The 23,052-nt window shown below is 39.4% G+C and overlaps 2 protein-coding genes across 8 annotated transcripts in view; one reads left to right on the top strand and one right to left on the bottom strand.

Moving 5' to 3' along the window:
- Positions 1-31: 31 nt before the first annotated feature.
- VPS37A (VPS37A subunit of ESCRT-I) lies at positions 32-22,577 on the top strand. Of its 3 annotated transcripts, none has more exons than XM_056330924.1 (12): positions 36-270; positions 4,148-4,222; positions 5,154-5,268; positions 6,161-6,261; positions 7,203-7,419; positions 8,457-8,527; positions 10,586-10,713; positions 10,800-10,858; positions 10,950-11,018; positions 12,979-13,122; positions 13,853-13,933; positions 22,444-22,577. In XM_056330924.1, exons 1-11 carry the CDS (start codon positions 143-145, stop codon positions 13,931-13,933), a joined length of 1,188 nt encoding a protein of 395 aa, XP_056186899.1. In that variant the 5' UTR covers positions 36-142; the 3' UTR covers positions 22,444-22,577. The 3 variants fall into 3 exon arrangements, with proteins under 3 accessions (XP_056186907.1, XP_056186899.1, XP_056186889.1); XM_056330914.1 differs by lacking the exon at positions 22,444-22,577 and adding an exon at positions 14,163-14,901 and having other exon boundaries at positions 37-270; XM_056330932.1 differs by lacking the exons at positions 12,979-13,122; positions 13,853-13,933; positions 22,444-22,577 and adding an exon at positions 12,345-12,972 and having other exon boundaries at positions 32-270.
- MTMR7 (myotubularin related protein 7) overlaps positions 22,541-23,052 on the bottom strand; it is a 50,245-nt gene continuing 49,733 nt past the window's right edge. For all 5 annotated transcript variants that reach the window (XM_056330884.1, XM_056330893.1, XM_056330867.1 and 2 more), the window contains one exon: positions 22,541-22,900. In XM_056330884.1, coding sequence (XP_056186859.1) covers positions 22,541-22,900 — 360 coding nt within the window. The remainder of the gene's footprint in view (positions 22,901-23,052) is intronic.

Below are 23,052 nucleotides of genomic sequence, written 5' to 3'. Positions count from 1 at the left end.
CCCGCGTGCCACCGGGGGCGGGGCGCCGCTGCTCGGCTGCGGGGCGGGGCGGGGCGCCGCCGCGCGTGCGCCAGCACCGGAGCGAGGCCGGGCCGCGGTGCCGCCGGTGCCCCCGCGCCCGCCGGGCGCCGCCGCGGCGAGGATGAACTGGCTGTTCCCCTTCGCTAAGGGCGGCGGCTCCTCCTCGCCCGCCGCGCCGCTGCCCGCCCGCACCAGCCTGCAGCAGCAGAAGCAGCGGCAGATCGAGTCCCTGCGCGGCGCCCACGCCTCGTGAGTGGCCGCGGCCGCGGACGGGGGGGACAGGGCGGGACTCGGCGGCGGCCTGTGAGCCCCGACCCGGGCCCGGCGCCCCCTGCGCCGCCGGGCCTCGGTGCCCCGCAGGCACTGCCGGGCGCGGTGCCGCCCCTTCCCCTCCCGGTGCGGCCCGGCTGGGTCCCGCCGGCCATCGGCCGCGGCGGCGCCTCCGGGTAAACAGGAAGCGGAGTCGCTCCGGTGCGGCCGGGGCCGGCCGAGCCCCGCGGCGCTTCGGGGGCCAGGGGCCCGGCGGGGCGGGTGCTGCGCTGGGAAGCGGGCGGGGCGGGCCGGCCTCACCGGCGGGGCTGCGGCGGAGCCGTGCTCGGCTGCGCCGGCCGCCGCTCCGGGAAGGCAGCGTGGGTAGTTGATGGGGTTTAACGCCCGCAGAGAGCTGCGGAGCGCGTGTGCGGCGGTACCGCCCGCTTTGCGGGAGCTGGCGGTAGGAGCGCGGTTCTTCCAAGGCTAAGGATGAACCGGGCGGGGGGGGGGGGGCGTGTGTCGCGGCGCTCTCGCCGGCAGTGGCACAGCAGCGCTGCCGGCTCTGCAAACTGGTTTTCCATGTGCAGTGCGAATTTGCTCGTGCCTGACTGTTCCACAGAAACTGGTGCGATTTAGAGGCTCACCGGAGGGTTTTTGACGCCTGTTCAACAGCCACGCTTTTTACGGCAAAACACTTTCCTTTATCCCGAGACGCCCCAGCTGGGCAGCATGCTGGCCAGTTTTGCCTACTTCTCAGTCTTCTTAAAAGCGTTCATATTTTAAAAGGTGATCCACCCTTCATGTATTTCGAGGTATATTTTCAGTGAGCGTGTAAGCGTTCATCGTGCTTCCTAGGAGGTCTGTTGAGGTGTGATGTTTATGTCTGTCTAGGATGTCTGTTGTAGTGGAATGGTAGATGCCTTCAAAATGGTCCAGAAAAAGGAAGGAGAATGTTCTCTGGTATGTCAGACTGAGACTAGGAGTGGAAGAGATACTTACTGTATTTCCAAGGTTAGTAATTGCAGGTGGCTAGATATCCTAATATTCTGAATTATCACACAGGGCACGTAAGTATGGCACTACTGCCAAGTATTGTTGCTCGCTTAATCTGTTTGGAGCCGGTTTCACAAATGGTTTTGAAACACAGCTCACTTTTTGAGGGAGCTGTCTTTGTGGAGATGCAGCAGCCTAACTAAGAAAGTTTTGCTGTACTGGCCTTACTTGGCCTTTTATTTCTCTCTTTTTTTTTTTTTTTTTTTTTTTTTTTTGTAACAGGGAGTTTAGCTCACCTCAAGCTAAGTCCTCACAAAAGGTGATTGGTTTTTTGTCAGTCGGCTTGCTGAACTGGGTTACTAACTGTTTGTGTAGGCGCCAGTTCAAGCACAGACAGAGAGCGAATGGACCCTGCAGCCAGGAATGGAGAGCAGTCTTGGGGAGACAGTAGCTGCTCAAATGTGACTTTGCAGCTGTGTTTTCTAGCATACCTGATCTTTCTTGACAGTAGGTATAGAACACCCAAAAATTAGGCAAGGGAAGAAATACCTTCTGGCAGAGTGTACTCTTCTCTTAAGAGAAACTTATTACTGAATAAATCTGAGTAACAGCGCCTCAAATGCTGGTGCTTTTTTAAAGGTGTGGCTATTTGTGCAAGTTTTCAGAAATGCAAAGGTTTTTTGGGGTGGGACCCATGTGCTTGCTTATGGACTCCATAGCAACACAGACCTATAGGATAAGAATATGCATTAAGCATTGCAATACAGTTGTTTCCTAAGCAATGATTGAATAATTGTCATTCTAGGGTTTGTTTTGTCCGATAAGTATATTTAGTCATTCATTTATGTGTATGCCAGCTGTTACTCATGAAATGCTCAAAATAAAATTCTTAGCATGGTGTGTTACCTGAGTTAGGTAAGTTTGTTTTGTGTTGTCTTAAGTCATAAAAGCCCAGTTATATGTGATCTTAATTTTGTTAATGTAGCTAGTCTTCCTTTTCAGGATCTGTTATGGGTTAGAAGCTTGATACCAAGTTTTTGTGAAAAAACTGTTTTCTTGCGATTGCTGCTGTTTTAGCCAAAGTTAAAATGTGTGATTTTTCCAGTGTATCCATTCCCACTTGGGGAAGGGACGACTAACTTGATCGGTTCAAGGTTTTGCTTAAATGAGGTTAGAACAGTTCGAACAGTTCTGGAGGTTCTCGATTTCTTGTTTCTCTCTCCTTGTTCTCTCCCCAGTTCCTACAGGTTTTGCACATGAGTGGAACATAATTATATACCCTTCTCTAAAGGATTTTGTAGCAGGCTATTAAAATGCATAACAGATGATTACAGGGCAGGAATGTGCTTGAGAGATTCCAGGAGAATCCTTCAGTTAATAATGAGGAGGTGGTGATTTCAGTGGGTGGTGTATCACAGTAGAGCCCTGCACTCCGATTTGAATGGTCCTGTGCTGAAGATACCTGATAGTTTCTTCAAACAGCGAGTCGTTTCACAGGGAAAGAGCAGATGCTGAGTTGCCTGTGAGAGGAGTAAGGTCAGGCTGCAGAAAGCAAGGTGCATAGCTACGTTTGTGTCTTATTCCATTTATTCTCAAAATCCTGAAAACCACAGTTTTAAATTCTGTGCATAAATAATGCTTTGGAGGGGTACAGAATACTACTAGCACTACGCTTAACACACATTTGCAGGTAACGTGTTTGGGGTTTCTTGAAGAAGTAATTGTATGGAGGGGCATTTCTGAACCTGGGTGCAAAGAGGCTTTCTGGGAACACCAGGCTGCCATTATTGCCTTTTGGAGCTCTGTTCCCTCCATTTATAAGGCGGCCTTAGAGAGGTGAGGGAGGAGAATATTATTGACCAGGTACAGGCAGGAAATATATATGGAAGGGGAATCGATCTGCTTTTTAAGTTTGTTTTGGTTGAGGCATTGTAAGATGAAGCTAATTTTCTGTTCTCCTTTCTCTCCCAGTCCCAGCTTAGGTATGTCTGTATTGTTCAGAAATTCTGCTTCAGAGCTAAGTCTCCTCCTCCCCCTCCTCCTCCTTCTCCTCCTCTTCATTCTTTGGGATGCCATCTTTCAGAACAGTCTTGCTGTGCGTACAAATTGTAGAGTGCTTTGAGTATTAAAACAACTTCCTATTAATGCAGCTGCATTAATAAGATTTTTCTCAATAACTATCTTGTTCCAGGAGAAGCAAATTTGGATTTGATCTTACCAGATTTCATAAGATACATGTTTCTTCACTTGGTGCTTTTCAGGGGGGTCTTTGTTTTGAGTGTCACTGGATTACAGAGTTTTACATTCTTTCAAGTAGCTCTTCTCCAGATTATTTATTCTTGAAAATGTCTGTGCAAGTGCATAGAACTTGGTGCATGTGGAAAAAACTACTATTAAATAGTAAGCTAATCTGTTAAGGCAGAAGGCCTAGTGTGGTGTATGTTCTAAGTACTGATCTGTAGGCAGTGTTGCAGGACAATAGTTGTGAACCATGTGTAATGCCTTGTCAAAGTAAATGTTTTATCAGAAAAAGTCAGTATATGAAAAAAAATCACTGATCTGGTGGCTTAAATTAAGCCACTTAAGTGGAGATATATAAGTTGAGATTGTTGTCAGATCAGCAAGTAGCACAATTTCTCGTACTGTATTTCTATTGCTTGGGATCATGTATACGGTCTGAAAGTTGAATCTACTATTTTTTTGTTTTAATCTCAATATTCAGTGTAGCATTCTGAGGCATATTAACCAGGCTTATAAATTTTCTTCTCACAAGGCTTTTCAAAACTAAACTAACTACGAAGGTCTGAGGTGATGCCCTTTTTCAGACTTCGGGCTGTTACATTGACCATGAATCGGACGCTAACAATTTCTTCTTTGACAGCATTGCAGAAATTCAGAAAGATGTGGAATATCGACTGCCGTTCACTGTAAACAACTTGACAATTAACATTAACATGTAAGTAGAGTGAAATGCACATCTTGAAAATTAAAATTGTTCTCAAAAATAAGTAATAATAGAACATAAGTGGCTCCCATCTCATAATTAATTTCAGGAACTGTAACCTGGATTTGCATTAATAGTTGTAGTGATACGGGTGAAACTAGTTCTGTAAAAGATGAAGATGCTCAGCTTAAAGCAAAACTATATTTTGCTGTGCTCAGCTCCTAAGATACCTGTGTGGTTTTAGTTGAAAATAAGTAGGAGAAAAACACTCGAGAGTTTCTGATGACTTTGAATCCCCCTAAAACTGAAACTAACCTTAATTAGTAATTTACTAATCTGCTGTAACTCCTAGCTCTTAACGCAGTGAAGCTTCTGGATCGTAAGAAGTGATTTACTGTAACATTTCCTATTAATTTACTTTGGGTGGTGCTTTTTCTCTGGCGAATATTAATGGTATTCCAGTCACAAGTTTTTTGTTACTTTAGCTTGATAACTTGCCTGATATTCTTGCAGATTATGCTGCATTGTCATTGCAGTAGTAACATTTGTATTAGAAAATAGTTTCGTTATGCTACAGCTTTTTCTTTGTCTGTGTACATAATTGCTTCATTGTTATACTACAATATTGTAGTAAATGCTCTCTTCAGTTCCATGGAAGCCCAGTATTCTAATATGTCTGACTTCCAGTTTTGTAATTGAATAATCCTTTTGTGTGCTTCATTGACTGTATTTCAGAGAATCTAGAACGGTTTGGGTTGGAAGGAACCTTAAAGATCATGTAGTTCTAACACCCCTGCCATGGGCAGGGACATTGCTCCTTAACTCTTATCACAGAAAAGTAATTTTATGTAATTAGTAGTACTTTTTCTTTGCATAAGAAGCCTTCTTGTGCAAACTTCAGCATGGGATGTAGCTGTAGTAATGATTATTCTTGTATTTGCAGCTTGCTTCCACCTCAGTTTCCTCAGGAAAAACCAGTTATCAGTGTTTTCCCACCTGTGAGACATCATTTAATGGACAAGCAGGGAGTGTATGTGACCAGTCCATTAATAAGTAATGTATGTATAATCTGTAGTTTCACATATGTCTGCTGTTAATAGCAACTTTAATACATGTCACACTACAGTATTGCTAATACTTCTGGTAAAAAAAGACTAGTGCAGATCCTTATCCCTCTCAAACTGTATTTTGAATGGTCTGAAAACAAAAATCCAGTAGTGTTCAGTATACTGCTATTTAATCTCCTTCTGCTACTGAGTATTCCATGTATTTAAAACTGTTTTAAGTTATGATGGCTTAGAAAGCTTCTATCACTTTTCTTGTTAGTACCAGTAGCACAGTTCTTGTTTCTGTACAGTGTATTCCAAATAAGGAAGAAGGATGCTTTAAGACTGTTTTGTAATTTAGTTCTTTCTATGCTATTAGAAATAGCGTAGTTCTTTCTATGCTATGCTATCTATTAGAAAGATGTCAAGGTTTTGGCTCTAATACTCAGGATTTTAATGTGCTGTTCTTCCTTTTTTTTTTTCTTCCTCTTTTCTCTGCCAACAAGGATGTAGTAGTTTGGTGGGGTGGGGTGAGGTTATGATTTTTTCAGAGTGCAATTAATGCTTTTTGTCTCAAATCTTGATTTCTCCCCTCCTCCGCCTTTGTTTTCACAAATGTAATTTGGTCAGTAAGGTGGGGGGTTTGGGTTGTTTATTGGAAATGTAATTGATTAATTCTTGATTGGTAATAGAATATACAAAAGTCTCTTAGTTTCTGTTCAGTTCTATGGGGTTTTATCGTTTTATTTGGAGCTGATGTATACACAGTTTACATTAGCTGATATGTCTCTGAAATAGCTTCCAGCACTGCCTTGTGGATATAATAAACAGTCAAGTTCAGCACATTTGGAACTATTGGATTCCAGGTGTAATTTTTCTTTCGCATTGTTTTTTTTTTTACCAGTTTACAATGCACTCAGATCTTGGAAAAATTATTCAAAGTTTACTGGACGAGTTTTGGAAGAATCCTCCAGTTCTGGCTTCTAGTTCAACATCATTTCCATAGTAAGTATCTATAAACACGATGAATGGAACTATGTGTATTAACTTACTTTTTTTCAAAAGAGATGAAATCAAGTATTAGGAGAGCAGGAACAGACATAATGTAGTGGATGTATTGGGAGATGTAGATTCCCTGCTCTTGTAGCATTTCATGTACGTGCTTGATGGCATGATTACTTTGAGAAGAAACACTAGATTCCGTTGGAGTTACTGTATTAACATGCTGATGTAACTTCGTGCTTCTGTTTTCTTGAAAAAGAATAAATGCATATGTTATCAGATGAAATCTTGAACTTGCTGTAGACCATGATCTGAGCCATTGTGTGTCTTCATGCTCTGGTCATATTCTCCCGGGCTTAACAGCTTCTGTTGCACAACTACGCAAGAGAAATTGTGCAATTTAAAGAACTGTATGAAATACACAAAAGTGGTCTGAGACATTACAGCTTTATCAGTAGAATTACGGTTCTCATGGCTGACAGTGATACTGGGTTTAGATGCAGCTGCAGTTGTGAATGTAAAAAAAGAAGTAATTTGTGTTATTTAGAAGTAATTGTGTGTTGCCCAAGCTGTTAAATGCTATACCATAAATAAGAACTAATGTATGACACAGATGCATTTTTCAGGACTTTTACATGGAAACACTTTGTATTTAAGTTCTCATAATTTTTTGAGAAGTAGTTTTCGTTTTAATTAAGAGTGTGAGTGTGTATTTGGCTGCTCTATAAGAGTATAGTTTGATGAAGCTGTGTATTATGTTGCAGTTTAAGACATAAAGTAGACTTACTACATTGGAAGTAACTGGAAACAGACAATGCAAAGTTTATGGTTGTTTAAAAATTCAATCCTGTGTCATGTATGTGGTGTAGTGATTATAATTCAAATGGTAGGATGTGGTGTAAGCAGTTGGTTGCTCATGGTTGTGGTTTTTTATTTGTTTTTAGCCTTTTCAACAAACCGGCTGGAATGCCTCCTTACGCTCCTCAGGGGTTTCCATTTCTTCCTCCATACCCACCTCAAGAAACAAACAGAACAATGGCAGCCGTGCCTGTTGCTGAATCAGTTTCTTCAAGCTACACTACAGACAAGCCTGCTGCTCCCTCTTACGGCTTGATCCCTGATCTGCCGCTACCTGTTCCGACAGCAGAAGCAGTGCTTCAGGTCTGTATGCCGAGTTTTGGTGCTTAAGCTAAAGCTGTCAGACACTGGGGATAATGGCACACAGGGCATTGCTGCAAAACTCAAGGGAACATTCAGAGTGACTGCACTTCATTGTTTTGCTGGTGCTAGGAAAAAACCTGTTATTTTGGCTTTGATGAAAAGTTTTTTAGGGCAAACTTGAACTCAGATTTGTCTTTCTGAGCTTTAATGAAACGTGTTATGGTAAATATCTTCGAATATACTTTTTTTTTGGAGCTGCAGTCCCCCATAGTGCAGCTGTAACTGTTTCTTCAGTCATAGAAAATGAGATTCTTTTCTCTATATGGCATTTCCTGCCCAGAACCTATCAGGTGAGAATGATGTGCAGTCTCAAGCCTTTATGTGAATTTATTTCTCATTTTCATGCTTGAAATAGCTTCGCTTCATGGATCTTGTATGTGTGTACTCACAAATTCCCTTTCACTGATGCACTCTGGAAGGATTTTTTTGAATATCCTCTGTAAAAACTTTACAGCTAAATGTTTGGTTTTTATAAAGTCTTTTCTTTAGAAACGAAAACTTTCTTAATCTTGGAAGATGCTTTTGTGGCTTTGTAGAATTTAAAATTTCTACATTCTGTGAAGACAGACTTTCTTTTCCTTGTCTGAAAACTTTTTCCCATGGGATTATAACTTTAAAACCACATGATAGAGATCAAAATGTCAGTCTCTTTCTCTGTGCTCACTTCCTTGAGTTATAGTCCTCCTATGTGTTTCACGGCTCGTTCAGCTGTTACCAAATGGAGGACGTAGCAAGACAGGTTATTTTCCTCCAAAAGTGACTCATCTTTTGTGACATGCCACCTCAAACATCCCCAAGTATTTTGTTGCCATGGTTGAGTTGAGACATCTTTTTGGAGGCTAGTGCTACTATTCTTTCTGCTTTTCCTACTTTTCTTGTTGCTGGCAAATACTCATCTCCAGTTTTGGATTAATCAGGTTAAATATCACGAAATTGCTCTTTGAAAATCTACTAAGCATTTCTAAACTTCTGTTTAGGTTGGCCAGAATGGATTTACTTACAAGATGCCTGATGTTCCTGAGACATTTCCAGAACTCTCAGAATTAAGGTAAATTTTCAGAAGGTGCCAAAACATTCCGTAGTCATTAAAAGGCAATTACCACTGGTCTGTATCTGATTTTTGTCAAAAGTCTGTATACATCGCTGAAATGTTTTTGTAGATAACATCAATAGGAGAACTACGACTTAACCAAAATTGTAGAGTTAGGAAGTAAGCCAGCCCTGCATTCAACTGTGCTGCTTGTTTAGGATTTTCTCAACAGGAACAATACTTCAGGATTCAACACCAGGTAAAAGAGCATTTATTTTTATATTTCCTAACATACTAGTGTTCTGTTGTCTTCCAGTGACTTAATTTCTGCTAATATGGTAAGCATACCTTTTGAAGGAGGAAAGGGGACAAGGAAATGGACTTGAGACTGGTTTACAGATTGCATTCTCTTAATTCACAAGGACTTTGTGAGCAGCTCAGCATGTGCAGGGCGGTTGGGTCAGGTATATCCAGGTGGTAAACATGCCAGGTGTCCCAGTGCAAATCACTTCCACATCTAAATACTTCATACACATATTACACAAATACTTTAATCAAAAGCATGTCCTGTCACAATTAAAAAAAATTGTATTAGTTACTGTTCCCAGCAATTTTTTCAGGTCTAATGAGACAGCCTCCTGGATCATTTATCTGGGATTAAATAGATTATACAGATTAGCTATTAATTCTGAAAGGATCTTAGGAAATTGGTTGCTTTCTGATCTCACATATTTATGGTGTTGTCATAGTTCAGCACTTGAAAACTCCTTTCAAAAAAGAAAAAGACCTTTGTTGAGAAGGTCTTCTGTTTTTTGGGGCATTTTTTGTTTACCTTGACACCTTCCTAAGAGCCTATTTCATTTAGCTAAATCAACTGTAATTTCTGTTGTGTAGAAGAAAGCTAAGGGTTTGGGGAGGAACTGTAATTTGTTTTAACAAAACATTCAAACCAAGTCTGGTTTTTTCAAGACGACTGGATTAAAATTCCATGAATCTTCTGGTGGTGGTTAATCACAAATGGTAATGCAGCTGTTCTGCATAGCTCTGTTGTGTCTAGGTGGCAAAGGTTTTGGTAGTTGGGGGTGCTGCATGGGTGGCTTTTGTGAGAAGGGGCTAGGGGCTGCCCCTGTGCTAGGCACAGCCAGCTTGGCAGCAGACCCACTGCAGGACAGCTGAGTCCGTTGGTGAAGTGAGTGGTGCCCCTATGAAAACACATTTAAAGAAGAGCAAATCCTGCAGAGGCAGTGAGGATTGAGGGGAGGGAGTGGAAAATTGTGAGAATCCTGCAAACAACAAGGTCAGAGAAGAAGGGGAAGGAGGTGATCCAAGTGCCAGAGCAGATACTCATCTGCAGCCCATGGAAGTTTTGGAAAAGACCAGAGTAGAACAGGTGTTTCCCTGTAGCCCACGCTAGAGCAGGCTGTCCTGCCAGGAACTGCAGCCTGTGATGGAGAGGGACCCGTGCTGGAGTAGGGGAAGAGAGCGAGGAGGCAGGAGCGGCAGAGACAAACCGTTACAGATGGGGACGGCCACACCGGCAATTCCCCTTCCTCCCTGCACTGATGGGGAATGAGAGTGAAGTTGAGCCTGGGGTCAAAGGGGGTGAGGTGTTTTAGTTTTTGTCTTTCTTTTTCATCATCTTAATATAATGGCAATATAATTAATTTTTCCCAACCTGAGTGTGTTTTGCCTGTCGTTGTATAATTGGTAAGTGATCTCGCTGTCTTTATCTTGACCTACAAGCTTTTCCTCTATATCCTGTTGAGGAGGGAGACTGAGAGAGCAGGTGGGCGGACATCTGGTAAATGGCCACGGTCAACCCACTGCAGTAGCATCAAAAAACACTTCATAGGAAGTAAGGCTTGAAATGAGAGGTACTTTTTAACATTAAAGCTCACTGCTGCAGATAGTAGAACCCACGGTCCAGGAGAAAGGGGAAAAATAAGCTCTGGTCATGTTGTATATCTGTAAGTCCCAATAAATGCCTCAAACTTTTGACTTTTGGCAGAAATTAGTAACTCTACACGTAATATTTGCTGTTAGCTTTAAATGTGCTTTCTTTCTGTTTGAATGTAGTATATCGCAGCTGACCAGTATGAACGAGCAAGGAGAAGTGCTACTGGAACAGTTTGCAGCTTTACCACAACTGAAGCAAGTCATTACTGATAGAAATGAGTTAGTGAAAAGCATTGAAGAGCTGGCAAGTAAGATGTTAAAACATTAGCATCTGTGTCTGTTCTGCACATTGAATCCTCTAAAAAAAGGCAGTAATAGTGATTTTGTTTTACAGAAAAAAACTTGTTGCTGGAGCCTACTCTCGAGGCAAAAAGACAGATGGTGTTGGATAAAGTAAGTGGACAATAAAATCTTTTTCAAAAATACTAGCTGTAACATTCTGTTTTTTTCAGGGGGAAAACATTCTTTTTCTTCTTCCTTCCAGTATGAGCAACTGACACAGATGAAAGCAGCCTTTGAAAAAAAGATGCAGAGACAGCATGAACTTAGTGAGGTATGATCTCTATATCATATTATCCTTTAAGACTACTTCAATAAAACTGAAGTTTTGATTTGGGTCTTTAACCATAAAGAATATTCTTCTAGTTAAGCCCTTAATTTTGTATGAAATGGATTCACATCAAGTATGAAATGAAATGGAATGAAGTACCAAACAGTTGGAAAGCAAAACAGTGTTATGGTTGCACAACTGGGGTTTTGGGTTGTGGTTTGGTGTTTTTTCTTTAATGCTACAATACAAGCAAAGTTGGAAGAGTGTGATGAGCTTTTAGAGCTGTTCATAAGTACAATCCTGGGTCAGACCAGTTTTAAGAATAGAAGGCTTTTTAAAGAAGGTTTGTTTAAGTAATGATAACCATTTAACGTAATGAGTTTGTAAAACCGTACCAGATTAAAATGATTCAAACGATTGCTTCAGAAACTTAAATTCTGTGATTCACTGGGTATGCTTACTGTGGGCAACATGTTATATGTGCTGTCAAACTTTGTACATTCTAAAGAGCAAATAGGGTAAAGTCATAACTTCAGAAAGCAATTTGGGGAAGGAGAATGATTTCTTAGCTTGTTTACCAGAATATGTCTTAGAAGATGTAACTTCTCATAAACAATTTCTGTGCTGAAATCATCCTTATTTGCAAGATTTGTCACCTGAGAATACAACCGTCCATCAAAATATAACATGCATAGTACCTGAATATCAAAATGTCCACAAAGTAGCAAAATAACAAACAGAAAGTTACGTGACAGCAAACTGACTGATTTCATAGGTGATCTAAATGAATTAAATGATCCCTCACTTGAAAATCAGAATAGTCTGACTCCTATTGCCTCCTTTCTGTGTGATGTAAGTTGGCTTTAAAGTGGGTGGAGGTAGTTGGCATTGAGAAACTTTCTGTTTCTGTAAGAAGCCACCTAAAAACAGGACATATTACCCCACTGCTACATTACCTTTTCTTTTGTCTAAGTTAGATTTGCTGGTTGAATTTAACGATTGTTAGGAGACTGTGAGCTGAGGAGTTGCAGATGGATTTTTCTGCTGTTTTTCCACATATGTGCTGTATCTTCATGTATTGATGTTCACTGTGCGCTACCTGGTATCTCTTGTTATCTCCCCTTAAAAGTTCCAGACAAGTCTTTTTACTTGTACTGTAGATGAATTTTAGTCATCTTCTATTAAAGCAAACAGTCCTTATTTTGCACAAGATTAATTTAACAGGAAATTTCTGATTGCAGTTTTATAGTACCTAAGTAAAATATTTTTCATGGGGTAGATGGACGGTAGTCCGAGCAACTAAAATCCATAAATACCTTAATTTTGCAGTTCTGGCTCTGTACAGACTCCTACTGAAGACGTGAATCATGTTCTGATTAACTGCCCAAACATATTAGAGGAAAAATAATGAAATTACATGCAATAAACACAAGTAAGGTTTGAGGAACAGAAGAATGAGTATACTGGTTTAGATTAGCAGGCCATCTACTTCTTGAGTAGGTGCTTTTTCCTTTCCTGTCTTCCTCTCCACAGTCATTTCAAGGGTATTTAAAAGCTGAACGGTAAGTGCTATTTTACATTTTTATACTTCTCAGGGTCGCTACTGAGTTTCAAAAGTAGACCCTATGTATTGAAGTCACTTGAAACACTAGTTCTATTCAGAAGTCACATTTCCAAGCTCTCTGCTGTCTGACAGTATAGGGTAAAAGTTGAAAAGCTTTATACATCTTCTAGAATGACTGTGCATGAAGACCTAAACTAGCAATGCTTTTCTCACATTGGATCCTTTCTAGTTTAACAAGCTGTGCTGTTTCTTGGACATTAAGCTTCCATCTGGTCACTTAGGCTTTTATGTAATAATAATGCTCTTCACATAGTTCATGTTTAGTCATTTATCTTTCTTACCGGAAATGTAGGTTTTGATGGACAGTTTAATATTACATAGGAGTTTTTATTTTCATAGAGTTGCAGTCCAAGTGCTTTGCAAGCCAGACTTAAAGTAGCTGCTCATGAAGCTGAAGAGGAATCTGACACTATTGCAGAAGACTTCTTGGAAGGCAAAACAGAAATAGATGACTTCCTTAGTAGTTTCATGGAAAAGAGAACAGTACGTAATATACAAATTATTCTAATCTGAGAGATCTACAACACATAGTGAATAAATTTAAGACCTAAGAGTTTGAGCAGTTCTGTGGTACACAACAGTGCTTTAATAAGCTCCAACAGAAGAAAATATCCCTAAGTGGCTTCAGTCTGTTTAGAATATAATTTGTGTTGTGAAGGCACATATTTTTTAAGGCAGAAGTGCAAAGGTCTCCCGCATTAGACCCTTGTCATGTGTTGTAGGTTTTTTTGTGCCACTGTCTTCTATAACCTGTATAGAGATACAAGGAAGGTAGCCACATGGACAAGTTTAAATTTGGTAAGTTGACATAGAATGACACATTATATTAAGCAACCTTTATGTTTAATTTATTAAACTTCTTAAACTAATTATTCTGTTGATGGCTATCACCAAATAAGTAACTGAGGTTCAAAACCCACTGTTCTTGCTCATGCTGTGACAAGAGCAATTTACTGGGTAGCATACCTTTCTTTAGAGGTGCCTATAAATGCATTTCATAACATAGGAAACTATTCTCTTGTAAGCAATTGTGAATGGAATTATCTTACCAATACAGACCGTTGTTCGGCCTGAAGCTTGGAAGGGAGGGGGTTCACAGGGCTTTCTTTTTTTAAAGAGCCTGCAAGGTAGCTAAATTATTAAAGAGAAAACATAGTATGCATTATAGAAATATGCCTTTCAGGATTCACTCTTGCTATGTCTTGTTTTGTAGCTCTGCCACTGTAGAAGAGCCAAAGAGGAAAAACTTCAACAGGCAATAGCAATGCACAGCCAATTTCATGCTCCGCTATAGGTAAACTGCTGCTTTAATATTTGCCGTTAAGCTTTCTGTTTTTTAAATAATTCACCTCATCGTCACACACCTACAAACTGCTAACTGCAAATGAATTTGTTGCAATGCTCAGTGTTCTAATAATGCTTTCTGTGCAAATCAAGTATGTACTGCATCTGTTGTTATGTTTTAAATAGAACTAACTTCTGGAGAAATTAAAATATCTAATTATAGAAATTTGTCTTTACAGACTTCCTGCAAACTACACCTGCCAAGAGAACAAGTGAAAAACCCAATAAAGCACACTTTTTAATAACTATTATTTGCAAATAAGCATTTCATCTTATATGGTTGTATTTATAGAAGAGATTGTATACAGAGTTGGGATGGTTTTTGTACAAATTAGAATGTCTCTTTATATTCTCATTGTACTCAAGAATCCTTCTATTGCAATCTTTGCACTAATTTCTTGTATTTATTGTTGATAGTTCCTACTATATTTAAGTTCCTGCTGCTATACTCCATTCTTCAGAGACTGATTATCTAAACATGTAATTTTGACTAGCTTTTTACATTTTTATAAAAACATAATTCATATCTTTTTTGTATTTTGAATTTTAAGCGTAGATTTGGCTTGATCTGTGGAAGAGTTTGAGATAAGTGGTGATAGGGCTTTGGAAACTGAAGAAGTTCATAATTTGAGATTGTTAGTGGATTTGATTCACAAGCTGTCTTTTCTTGAAGCCAAAACGTTTAAGAACAAGTTTTTTACTTTTAAGTAATATTACAGAACTGAGTATAGCCTGTATTGTGTTTTGGATAAGTAGATTTGGATTAAGCAAAGGATGTGTTAGAACAAATTATATTGGAATCAAAACAGAATAAATGATCTCTGTGTAGATTTGGTATGTTGCTCAGTAGCACTGAAGCGCTTGATTTCAGGAGTGGCTTGGTACCTACTATAATTAAACACAATTTTCATCTCACAATTTCATTTTCACATTTGTTTTTGCTTATAGGAGAATAATCAGATCACCTCACAGTTTCTGTTTTATGCAATATGAGTATGTTCATCATGTGAGGAACTCAAAAGCACTTTACAAAAACTAGTTCTGAAGTTCTTTGAAGTAGCAGTTATTTTTTTCCTAATTTTAAGCAGCAAAGAAACTAATTTGGCTGGAGTTGCATAGTGTGTTATGTTAAGGCCAGTGATTAAATTTGGAAGTGAGACTTAATTCTGCCCTTTAATCACTGAACCTTTCTTCTGGTGAGCTGTCTTTTTTTAGGGTGGGGGTATATCTGGTGAGAATGGATAGGACCAAGTGCAGTATTCTATAGGAGAAAAATACAGCCCCTACAGAGATGCATGTGTGGTCTCTCTTGCTGTTGCAAAAAGACTCATTCTTTCTCTTAACCTTGTCAGCGCATTAGGTTTTCATGGAGATAGTCAAGTTCCAGAAGAACAGAAGTCGTCGTACAGTTCTGAGACATAAATAAGATAAAGCACTGATTAAGTAATGTATCAGGAATCCTGCTTCTTTCTGATCAGGAAGCAGTCTGGAGATAAACCTCTTAGCCAAGACACTGGCTCTGTGTTACCTAGATAGGGTCACAGAACATCACGGATTCAAGTCTTAAACTAAAGCACGTCAATCCAAGCGAACACTTTTCTGTATCACTAATCTTCAGTCAGCCCTAAACTTGATGCTCTTCTAGCAAAACGCAATAAGGTATTTTTTCTGACTTGGAGAAAAGCAAGTAAATTTTGGAGCTGGGAAAATCACTTTTAAGTGCAAGAAGTCTGTTCCACAGGCTAGTGAATCTTCAAATGGGGCTTTAGTTCTCAGCCTTATCATACTCTACAGTACTGTGGTTGTCTGTCTTAAGCTACTGCCTTTCAGGGTGAGTAAACTATTCACTGGTACTTGATGGGATTTTTCTTTGTAGAGCTGGTCCAAGTTCTGAGATTAGATGTTCCAAGAAAACAGAACTGTGGTCCACATCAAAGAAGATACTTGGGTGCCTGAAAAAATCAACAGGTTGTATGTGCCGTGGTTAAGCAATAATTTTAGACTATCTTCCAAAAAACGTTTCTCCTGACGGTGCATAGTACTGCATGAATATTGACATAGCACTTTTGCTAATGTGCTAACTAAAGCCCTAATTAAAAATGAGATTCCTAAGGTTTCCAAGCAGTTCTGGACTTGGGTCTCTGAGTAGTGGGATTTCTGCAGCTCTGGAGGAAAGTTAGATTTAAGTCATCAGTGTTGCCTTCTTGGCAAACTCCGTCTGGCTTTGCGCGCAGTGTACAAGTTGGTTTGGGTCTTACTCAGAGTATCTAGCTAACAGTCTTTATTAAAGACTAGATACAAATTCTCTACAGGGCTGGCTTTCTGTTGCAGTTTCTTCACTGTAAGGAGAGAAAGGTACAGGTGACCAAACGTCTGGTGCTCTTCCTGAGTTGGGCTAGTATCTTTATACATTCTATAATGGCATGAAATGACAGACTTCTGTCCTCATCTGCTGCCTCCTGTTGAATGTTGTGTGGTGTATTATGGTGCTCTACTGTGACTGAACTCTCCAGCCAGGTCACCTACAGGAGATTTGCTTCCCAAACCAGTACAAGTTCTCAACACTTCAGCTTTTCCTTACACTTTTGTGAGCAAGTTTACAAATACAGAACTTCTCCCTGCAGTCCTGATGATAGTGGAGGACAGTCTAGAATAAAATGTCACGATTCAGGGCAAGTTCTTAGTACAGTGTTTCTTGTTCAGGGATATGAAAGTTTAAGGTCTTCTCTTTTCTCCCTTTCTATTCTCTCTCCTATCGTTCCCATTCATAAGATTACTTTTTTCCCATATTTTTTTAGCCCCTTCTGCGGTCACAAACCCATCCTCTAGAAAAGCAGCACAGAAGTCTGTATTCAGTGGCGTGCTAGGTTAGCTACAGCTATCCTGTCGCACACAGGAGCAGCCAGCCGGTTTTCTGGCCTTTAAAGGACAAGCCAACCTGCTGCTGGTTTGAGGTTGGTTGGTTTGTTTGTTTGTTTTTCTTTTAGTCCTACACTGGTTGTGCCAATGGGAACATTTTTCTTCATAGGTAATCATCATGCTTTTACCAGAAGACTCAGTAGAACACTGATAATGCTCTGTCAAAGTTTTAGGGGGGGGTTGGCTTCTAGCAAGTGAAGCGCATTCCTTGCCTTGTTTTGCTGAAACATGGTGAGTAGGTGTGTACCCAGCTTTATAAACAATATCCTATGAAGTGTAACAGAACAGCAGCTGCTGCTAGATGCATATTCTACAATCTTTTAAAATGTGTCAAGCGAACTCTTAAGCAATCTGGAATGGTAGGCCACATACAGTGACTGGTTTCCCGAGAGCCTTGCACTGTGTCGTACTTAGGCTGAGGTGTTCTGCCAAGTAGAAAAGTGAAATAAATGAGCGAGAAATTAAAAAGTAAGGAGGTGGGTTGTCTCTTGCGTTGCAGTAGTTTGGGATGGGGTGAGGGTACATTCTGTATTGTAACTGCTAATTGAGTCTGGGGTTTGCCTAATTTTAATATCTGATCTTACTGCTAAATATTTTCTGTGGCTGAGTTTAGGCCTCTCGTTTCTTCCCTTAGTCTTAAATCCAGTACTGAGTTCTCCATGTAACAGGTGTAACTGATGCTGTTGCAGACCAGAGAAATTTTAAAATGTAAGTCTGAAATCAAGTAGGTTTTGTTTTGGGGTGATCTTGTATACAACTAGTGTTAATGGTACATTCTGCTGAGGCTTACGGAAGAAAGGTTTCCTGGATTTCAGAGTGTAATGGCATGCTAACCTTTCTGAAAGATGGGGATTATCAGGCGCGTACAGCTATGCTAGCCACTACTACAAGCCAAGAGACTATAATAAAGTTCTAAGCAGTATCTAATGATCTACTGTAGTTCTGTTTGCTCTGTACATACTCCTGCAGTTTTGCCACTTTGGACCTTGACCAGATGTGGACGTTAGAAATCTTTTAGTTTTTTTGTCCAAGTTCCTAGTCCTGCTCCCTTCAAAGACTTAAGATAAATCTTTAAAAAAAAAAAAAAAAAAAAAAAAAAAGAGACCTTCAAGTAAAACTGAATCAAAACGCTGGCAAAAAAGTTAAGTCCGTTATCACAACCTTACTGTGTACATTATTCTGAACAGTAAATACTGTAATGTGTTAAACTTAGAAATAAAGGCTTTGGGGTTTTTAATATGTCTTGTAATTGTCTAACTTAAAGATAGAGTTGGTCATTGCAGGATACAGAATTGTGTAGGAAATGGATGCAGTAAGCTACTCAAGGACAAACTTCTACTCTTTGTGTGTAGTGATTTGAGCTTTTCCTGTTTAACTCTTCTAAAAGCAGTAATTCTTGGAGCCACCTCCACCAAAATGGGCTTTGAAAACTCTTACTCATCTCTGGCTACTGCTTTTCTAAATGCCTTGTTTTGGTCAGATGCCTGTAGAGATCAAATTTATATGTAGTAATAAGCTATAAAGAAAGTTTGTGTATCAATTATAAGGGAATACCTTAACATAAAGAATTGTGTTCTTTAGTCTTCAGAAACAGAATAAATTAATCTGAATAACCATGGCAACCAGCAGACTTAAAAATGAGTCCTTCCCTGATTTCAGTCACAACAGTTCTGGTGGACCTGTAAGAGTTCATTAGCATCTTGCCAGAATGATTTATATTGAAAGACCACTAAATGTTACTTTAAGATTTAACGTGATTTGATTTGCTGGCTCCAGGTGCTTTACTGGCAATATAAATAATATAAATAAAGTTGAATGCTTATTTTACCTTTCCTTCGCATCACCCCAATCTCTGGCACGTTTCTGGCTTCTCTGAAATTGGGGTCTGCTGTATGCTTGGCCGGAGATCTTCGGCAGGTTTTTCACTAGTTTTGGTAATGTGATAAGTTTACCTACTTTTAACTTATCCCACTACACGTTCCTCTCTTCCCAAATAAATTGTCAGTGACTTCACTGTCCTTGGACAATTTTTCAGTCACTGCGGCATTTCCCTGTCTCTGCACTACAGCGTGTAAGGGTGACTAGCTAACCTAACGGCTACACTCAGCCTTCAGCCCATGCAACCTTTAGCCCAACCCTGTTGCCTTGACTGTGGTGTTTGTGATATACTTGAGGACTCCTGCGTGTAGATCAGGGCAGCGTCCACATAAAATCATCAAGTTAGCTGGTCAACAGTGATGAAATGCTTATCTTCATTGCAAAGGCTGCCTCCTTGTTGCTGGATTTTAATTGTTACTAGCTTGTATCATCAGACGTCTTGCATGCTATGCAAACTGGTGCTCTGGCTTGCCACAGGCTTCAAAGAATGTGGTTCCCTGCCTTACTGCTAAGGAAGTTTACTTAGAACTTAAAAGTTCTTTACTTACTTAAAAAACTTTACTTAAAAAACTTTAAAGTTCACAAAGAACTTTACTTCCCTGCCTCTCTCCTTTTACTTACTTTTTTCTTTTTCTCTCCTTACTTTTAATGATATTCTTCAGTCTGGGTTGTGCCCTCCAACTTCTTTATTTTTCATCTTTTCAGAATCCATTACCAGTTTACCAGCTTCATCTATGTCTTATATAGAGCTACCTAGAAAGAAAGCTTTACTAGCTGCTTTTATGTTCTTTAGATGGTGACCTTTTGTAGAGGAAACTTCAACTGTTCTATCCCATTGCCATCAGTGTCCTTTAGATGCCCATTTTCATGCTAAAGAACAGCCTGAAGCTATTGAGGCTAAAATGACACCATTGATATCTGTAATGCTCTTTAGTCCTTTCTTCCCAGCAGTTACGTTCCTGTGTGTCCTATTGCAAATTACAGTCAGCTTATGCCAAATTTGCAAGGATTTGCAGCAGAGGGGAGACCCCACAAGGCTATGAGAAATCAATGTAGTTTATAGTGTGGTTTTCTCATGCTTCTTGTTTTGCATTCCCTAAAAAAACCAAACACAAAAAAACAACCCCCCCAAAAAAATAATAAAATAAAATTAACTAAATTGACAGTTTTCTTAGTTAGATTTCTCTACAGCTTAAACTAAAGGATTCAAGTATTGAAGGAAGGAAGATACAAAAATCCCTTGATCTCAGTGACAAAGTCACTGGAGTAAATGAACTGTATTACAAAAGTTGGGAAAGCAAACCTTTGTTTCATTCACTGGTGTGAAATAACATACACTAAATGACCCAAGTGTTTATTTGGAAGTGTTTCTCAGCAGGCTAATAATGGCACACATACATACATTACAATGAAAACAGTAGTAGCTAATGCTAAATTCCAAGGACTGAAAGACACATCACAGAGAGCTGCTAAGTAAAGGCATAATACAAAATGTTAATATGTTAATATTGTAGTTGTACAGCTAATTACGAGGAGTTGCATAAGCGACATGAAGACAGTGCTTTGAATCTGCATATATTGCTGTTCTGCATTTATTTCTGGACATGTCTAATAAGGACATAATACAATCATACAGAATTTTACATTTTGAAGATATGCAATAATATTGCCCATTTTCAAACTCATTTTTAGGCAGAATATTTGTGAGGTTGTTTTCGTTGCTGACTTTGCAGCATGTTTCTTTAGTTTGAGAAAACCCATTTAAAATCTCCTTTAATACGATAAATTTTACAGGCTGTGTTCAAAATACGAAACATTTTTAAAAGTACGATTAAAATCGGGGCTTCGTTTATTAAAAATTCATAAAGATTAAAAAACAGAAGGCTAGATTCTCAACAGAGTATAAATTATAGCTGTATTTATTTCAGCTAAGCTACAGTGATTCATCAAATTGAGTATCTGACCTTTCCAGTATAATACTAAGATAAATTTTGTTGTTAGGTATTGAATTCTTTGTTCAAAGGCAGCAGCTCCCTTAAGAGGGATTTTAATAATACTGAAGTTTACCTAGTCATTTTTAATAACATCAAGTTCATAGAACAGAATGAAAAGCTATTCCATAAAAGCAGACTGAATAATAAAATCTAGAACTTCTGAACTGAGGTATATTTATATAATTTAGTTCTGCCTGTAAGTCCATATTTGATGGACTAGTATGAAATGCAATCAAATTAAACTTATATTACTACTGCTTTACTTTACTAGAATTCAATACCACATTGTCTCCAAGCAGGTAAGAGCAGCCATATGAATTATATTTTTAGCTGTGTGCTTTAATTAGAAACAAACAAACAAACAAAAAAAACCCCACCAAACACTTGGAATAATTACATCCCAATATGGAAGCCTTTTTAGTGAATTTCAAAACATCCCAAATCTTAAACATTTTTCAGCGGTTTACTTCCATACCTATGATTATGAAAGCTATTACTCCCACTCTTAAAAAAATACAAAAATTCTTAAACCAAACCAGATTAACCTTTCTGTTATGGTGAATCAGTCTTCTTAAGTTAGCATTGCCATGCTCTGTTCAGGTTGGCAAATGCTAAAAGAGAAATCTTGTGTGAAGATAAAGAAAAACCCCTTGACTGTAGTTAGTTTATTTTGAACAGTAAAATTTGGAAGAAATAATTGTTTAGAACAGTTCCTTTATGGGCATAACCTTTCTGTCGTTCTGAAAGTGACACTTTTGTAAGTGATTTCTGTAAGTGATTTTTGGATTCCTTGTTCTCTCTACTGTGTATGTACCTCAGTCACACTTAAATAAAACATTTCTAAGTAGGCATCAAATAGGCTGGAGAATTGGGGGGTTTCTTACTTTAAAATTTTACCTTTATATCTTATGTAGGCTGTTTGGAACAAGGGTAAGTTACAAACAATCAAACTTGAGAACAAACCATAAAAGAGGCTAGAGTATACTGCCTAACACACCTTTCATTGTAAGGGATGCTTTATCACAAAGGCTGTGAGTATCGTTATGTTCCTTGAAGTTTTGCTCACAGAAACTACTGAACTTGCAGCACAGGTTGAGAGTTGAGTACACACGGGATGCATTCATGTGCAGCAGCAACAGCTTACTAAAGGCTATTTTTGCAGGATCAAAGCTTCATTTGTCCCCTAAGAAAGCATGTCCATTTGTTAGTTTTACTTTGCTGTAAAGGATTCTAGTAGGAGAATATGCAAAATAATGGTTGGAATTCAAAATGTAACACTTCCCACAAAAAAAAAAAAAATAGGTGAGGAATATACACAATATGTCTGAAGGCAAAAGAACTCTACAGAAGTAAGTTTTGACTGATTCACCAGTAAGGCTAACACTAATGAATCTTCAACCTCGTCCCTGTGTATAAGAGAGTACTTTGGAATTTCACGTCTTTGGAGAAGAACTATTATTTTGTACAATAAATAATTATGGAAATGTACAAAGGAATAATTATGTACAGCACTGATAAAACAAATACTACATTGGCTTGACTACTATATATAACAGCAGTTATTACCTTCCTTTAGCATTATGCCCTAAAACTAATAATGGCTTGTTCTGCTTAGATCTTTACTTACACAATTGCACAGTAGTTCCCTTTCTTTGGGTTATTTCTTTAGGCCACATACCGCTCCCATTCTTCACCCCATGAAAAGATGTTGTTCCAGACTGTGAGGGACTCGGCTTCACCTGGATCCTTGCTGTTGCGAAGGTATTTCAGACTGCCAGAAACACAGCCTCATCTGAATCCTTGCCACTGTCTTCACTAGGCAAGCAGCCACCCCCGCTTGGGGACCTACAACTTAAGTCCTCCACGCCAGACTCCTGATCACTGTTAGCCGAGAGGTCAGGATCCGAGCTTTTCAGGTTGTCCTGTGTCAAAATCAGGGCTGAATCTTCTTCATCCCCTTGCGAAGGGCTCCGCGATGGGAATGATTTTAGGTCGCTGCTATACTCCTGCGGAGTGTTAGCTAAGCTGTTGCTGGAATTAAAAAGCCCTAACTGTTTGCTTTGGTCTTGTTGCTTACTCTTGTCTTTATCATTGTCTAATTGTGATTTCTGAAGATTCGCCAACCTCTGAAATAAAGAAAACGGTGTATATATTACAGGGATACATTTAGGGCCCAGAAATCCTCCTATGTGTCTTTGCCTTTTAAAAAAAAGAAGTAATAATCTGAGTTCAGAGCCCAACCCAGTTAGCAGCCTTTAAAACTGCCTGTTTGCATTTA

The sequence above is a fragment of the Falco biarmicus genome, chromosome 1, assembly GCF_023638135.1.
Source record: "Falco biarmicus isolate bFalBia1 chromosome 1, bFalBia1.pri, whole genome shotgun sequence".
NCBI lineage: Eukaryota > Metazoa > Chordata > Aves > Falconiformes > Falconidae > Falco > Falco biarmicus.
Note: the sequence above shows the minus strand (reverse complement) of the source record. Positions and strands in the feature narration are given on the sequence as shown.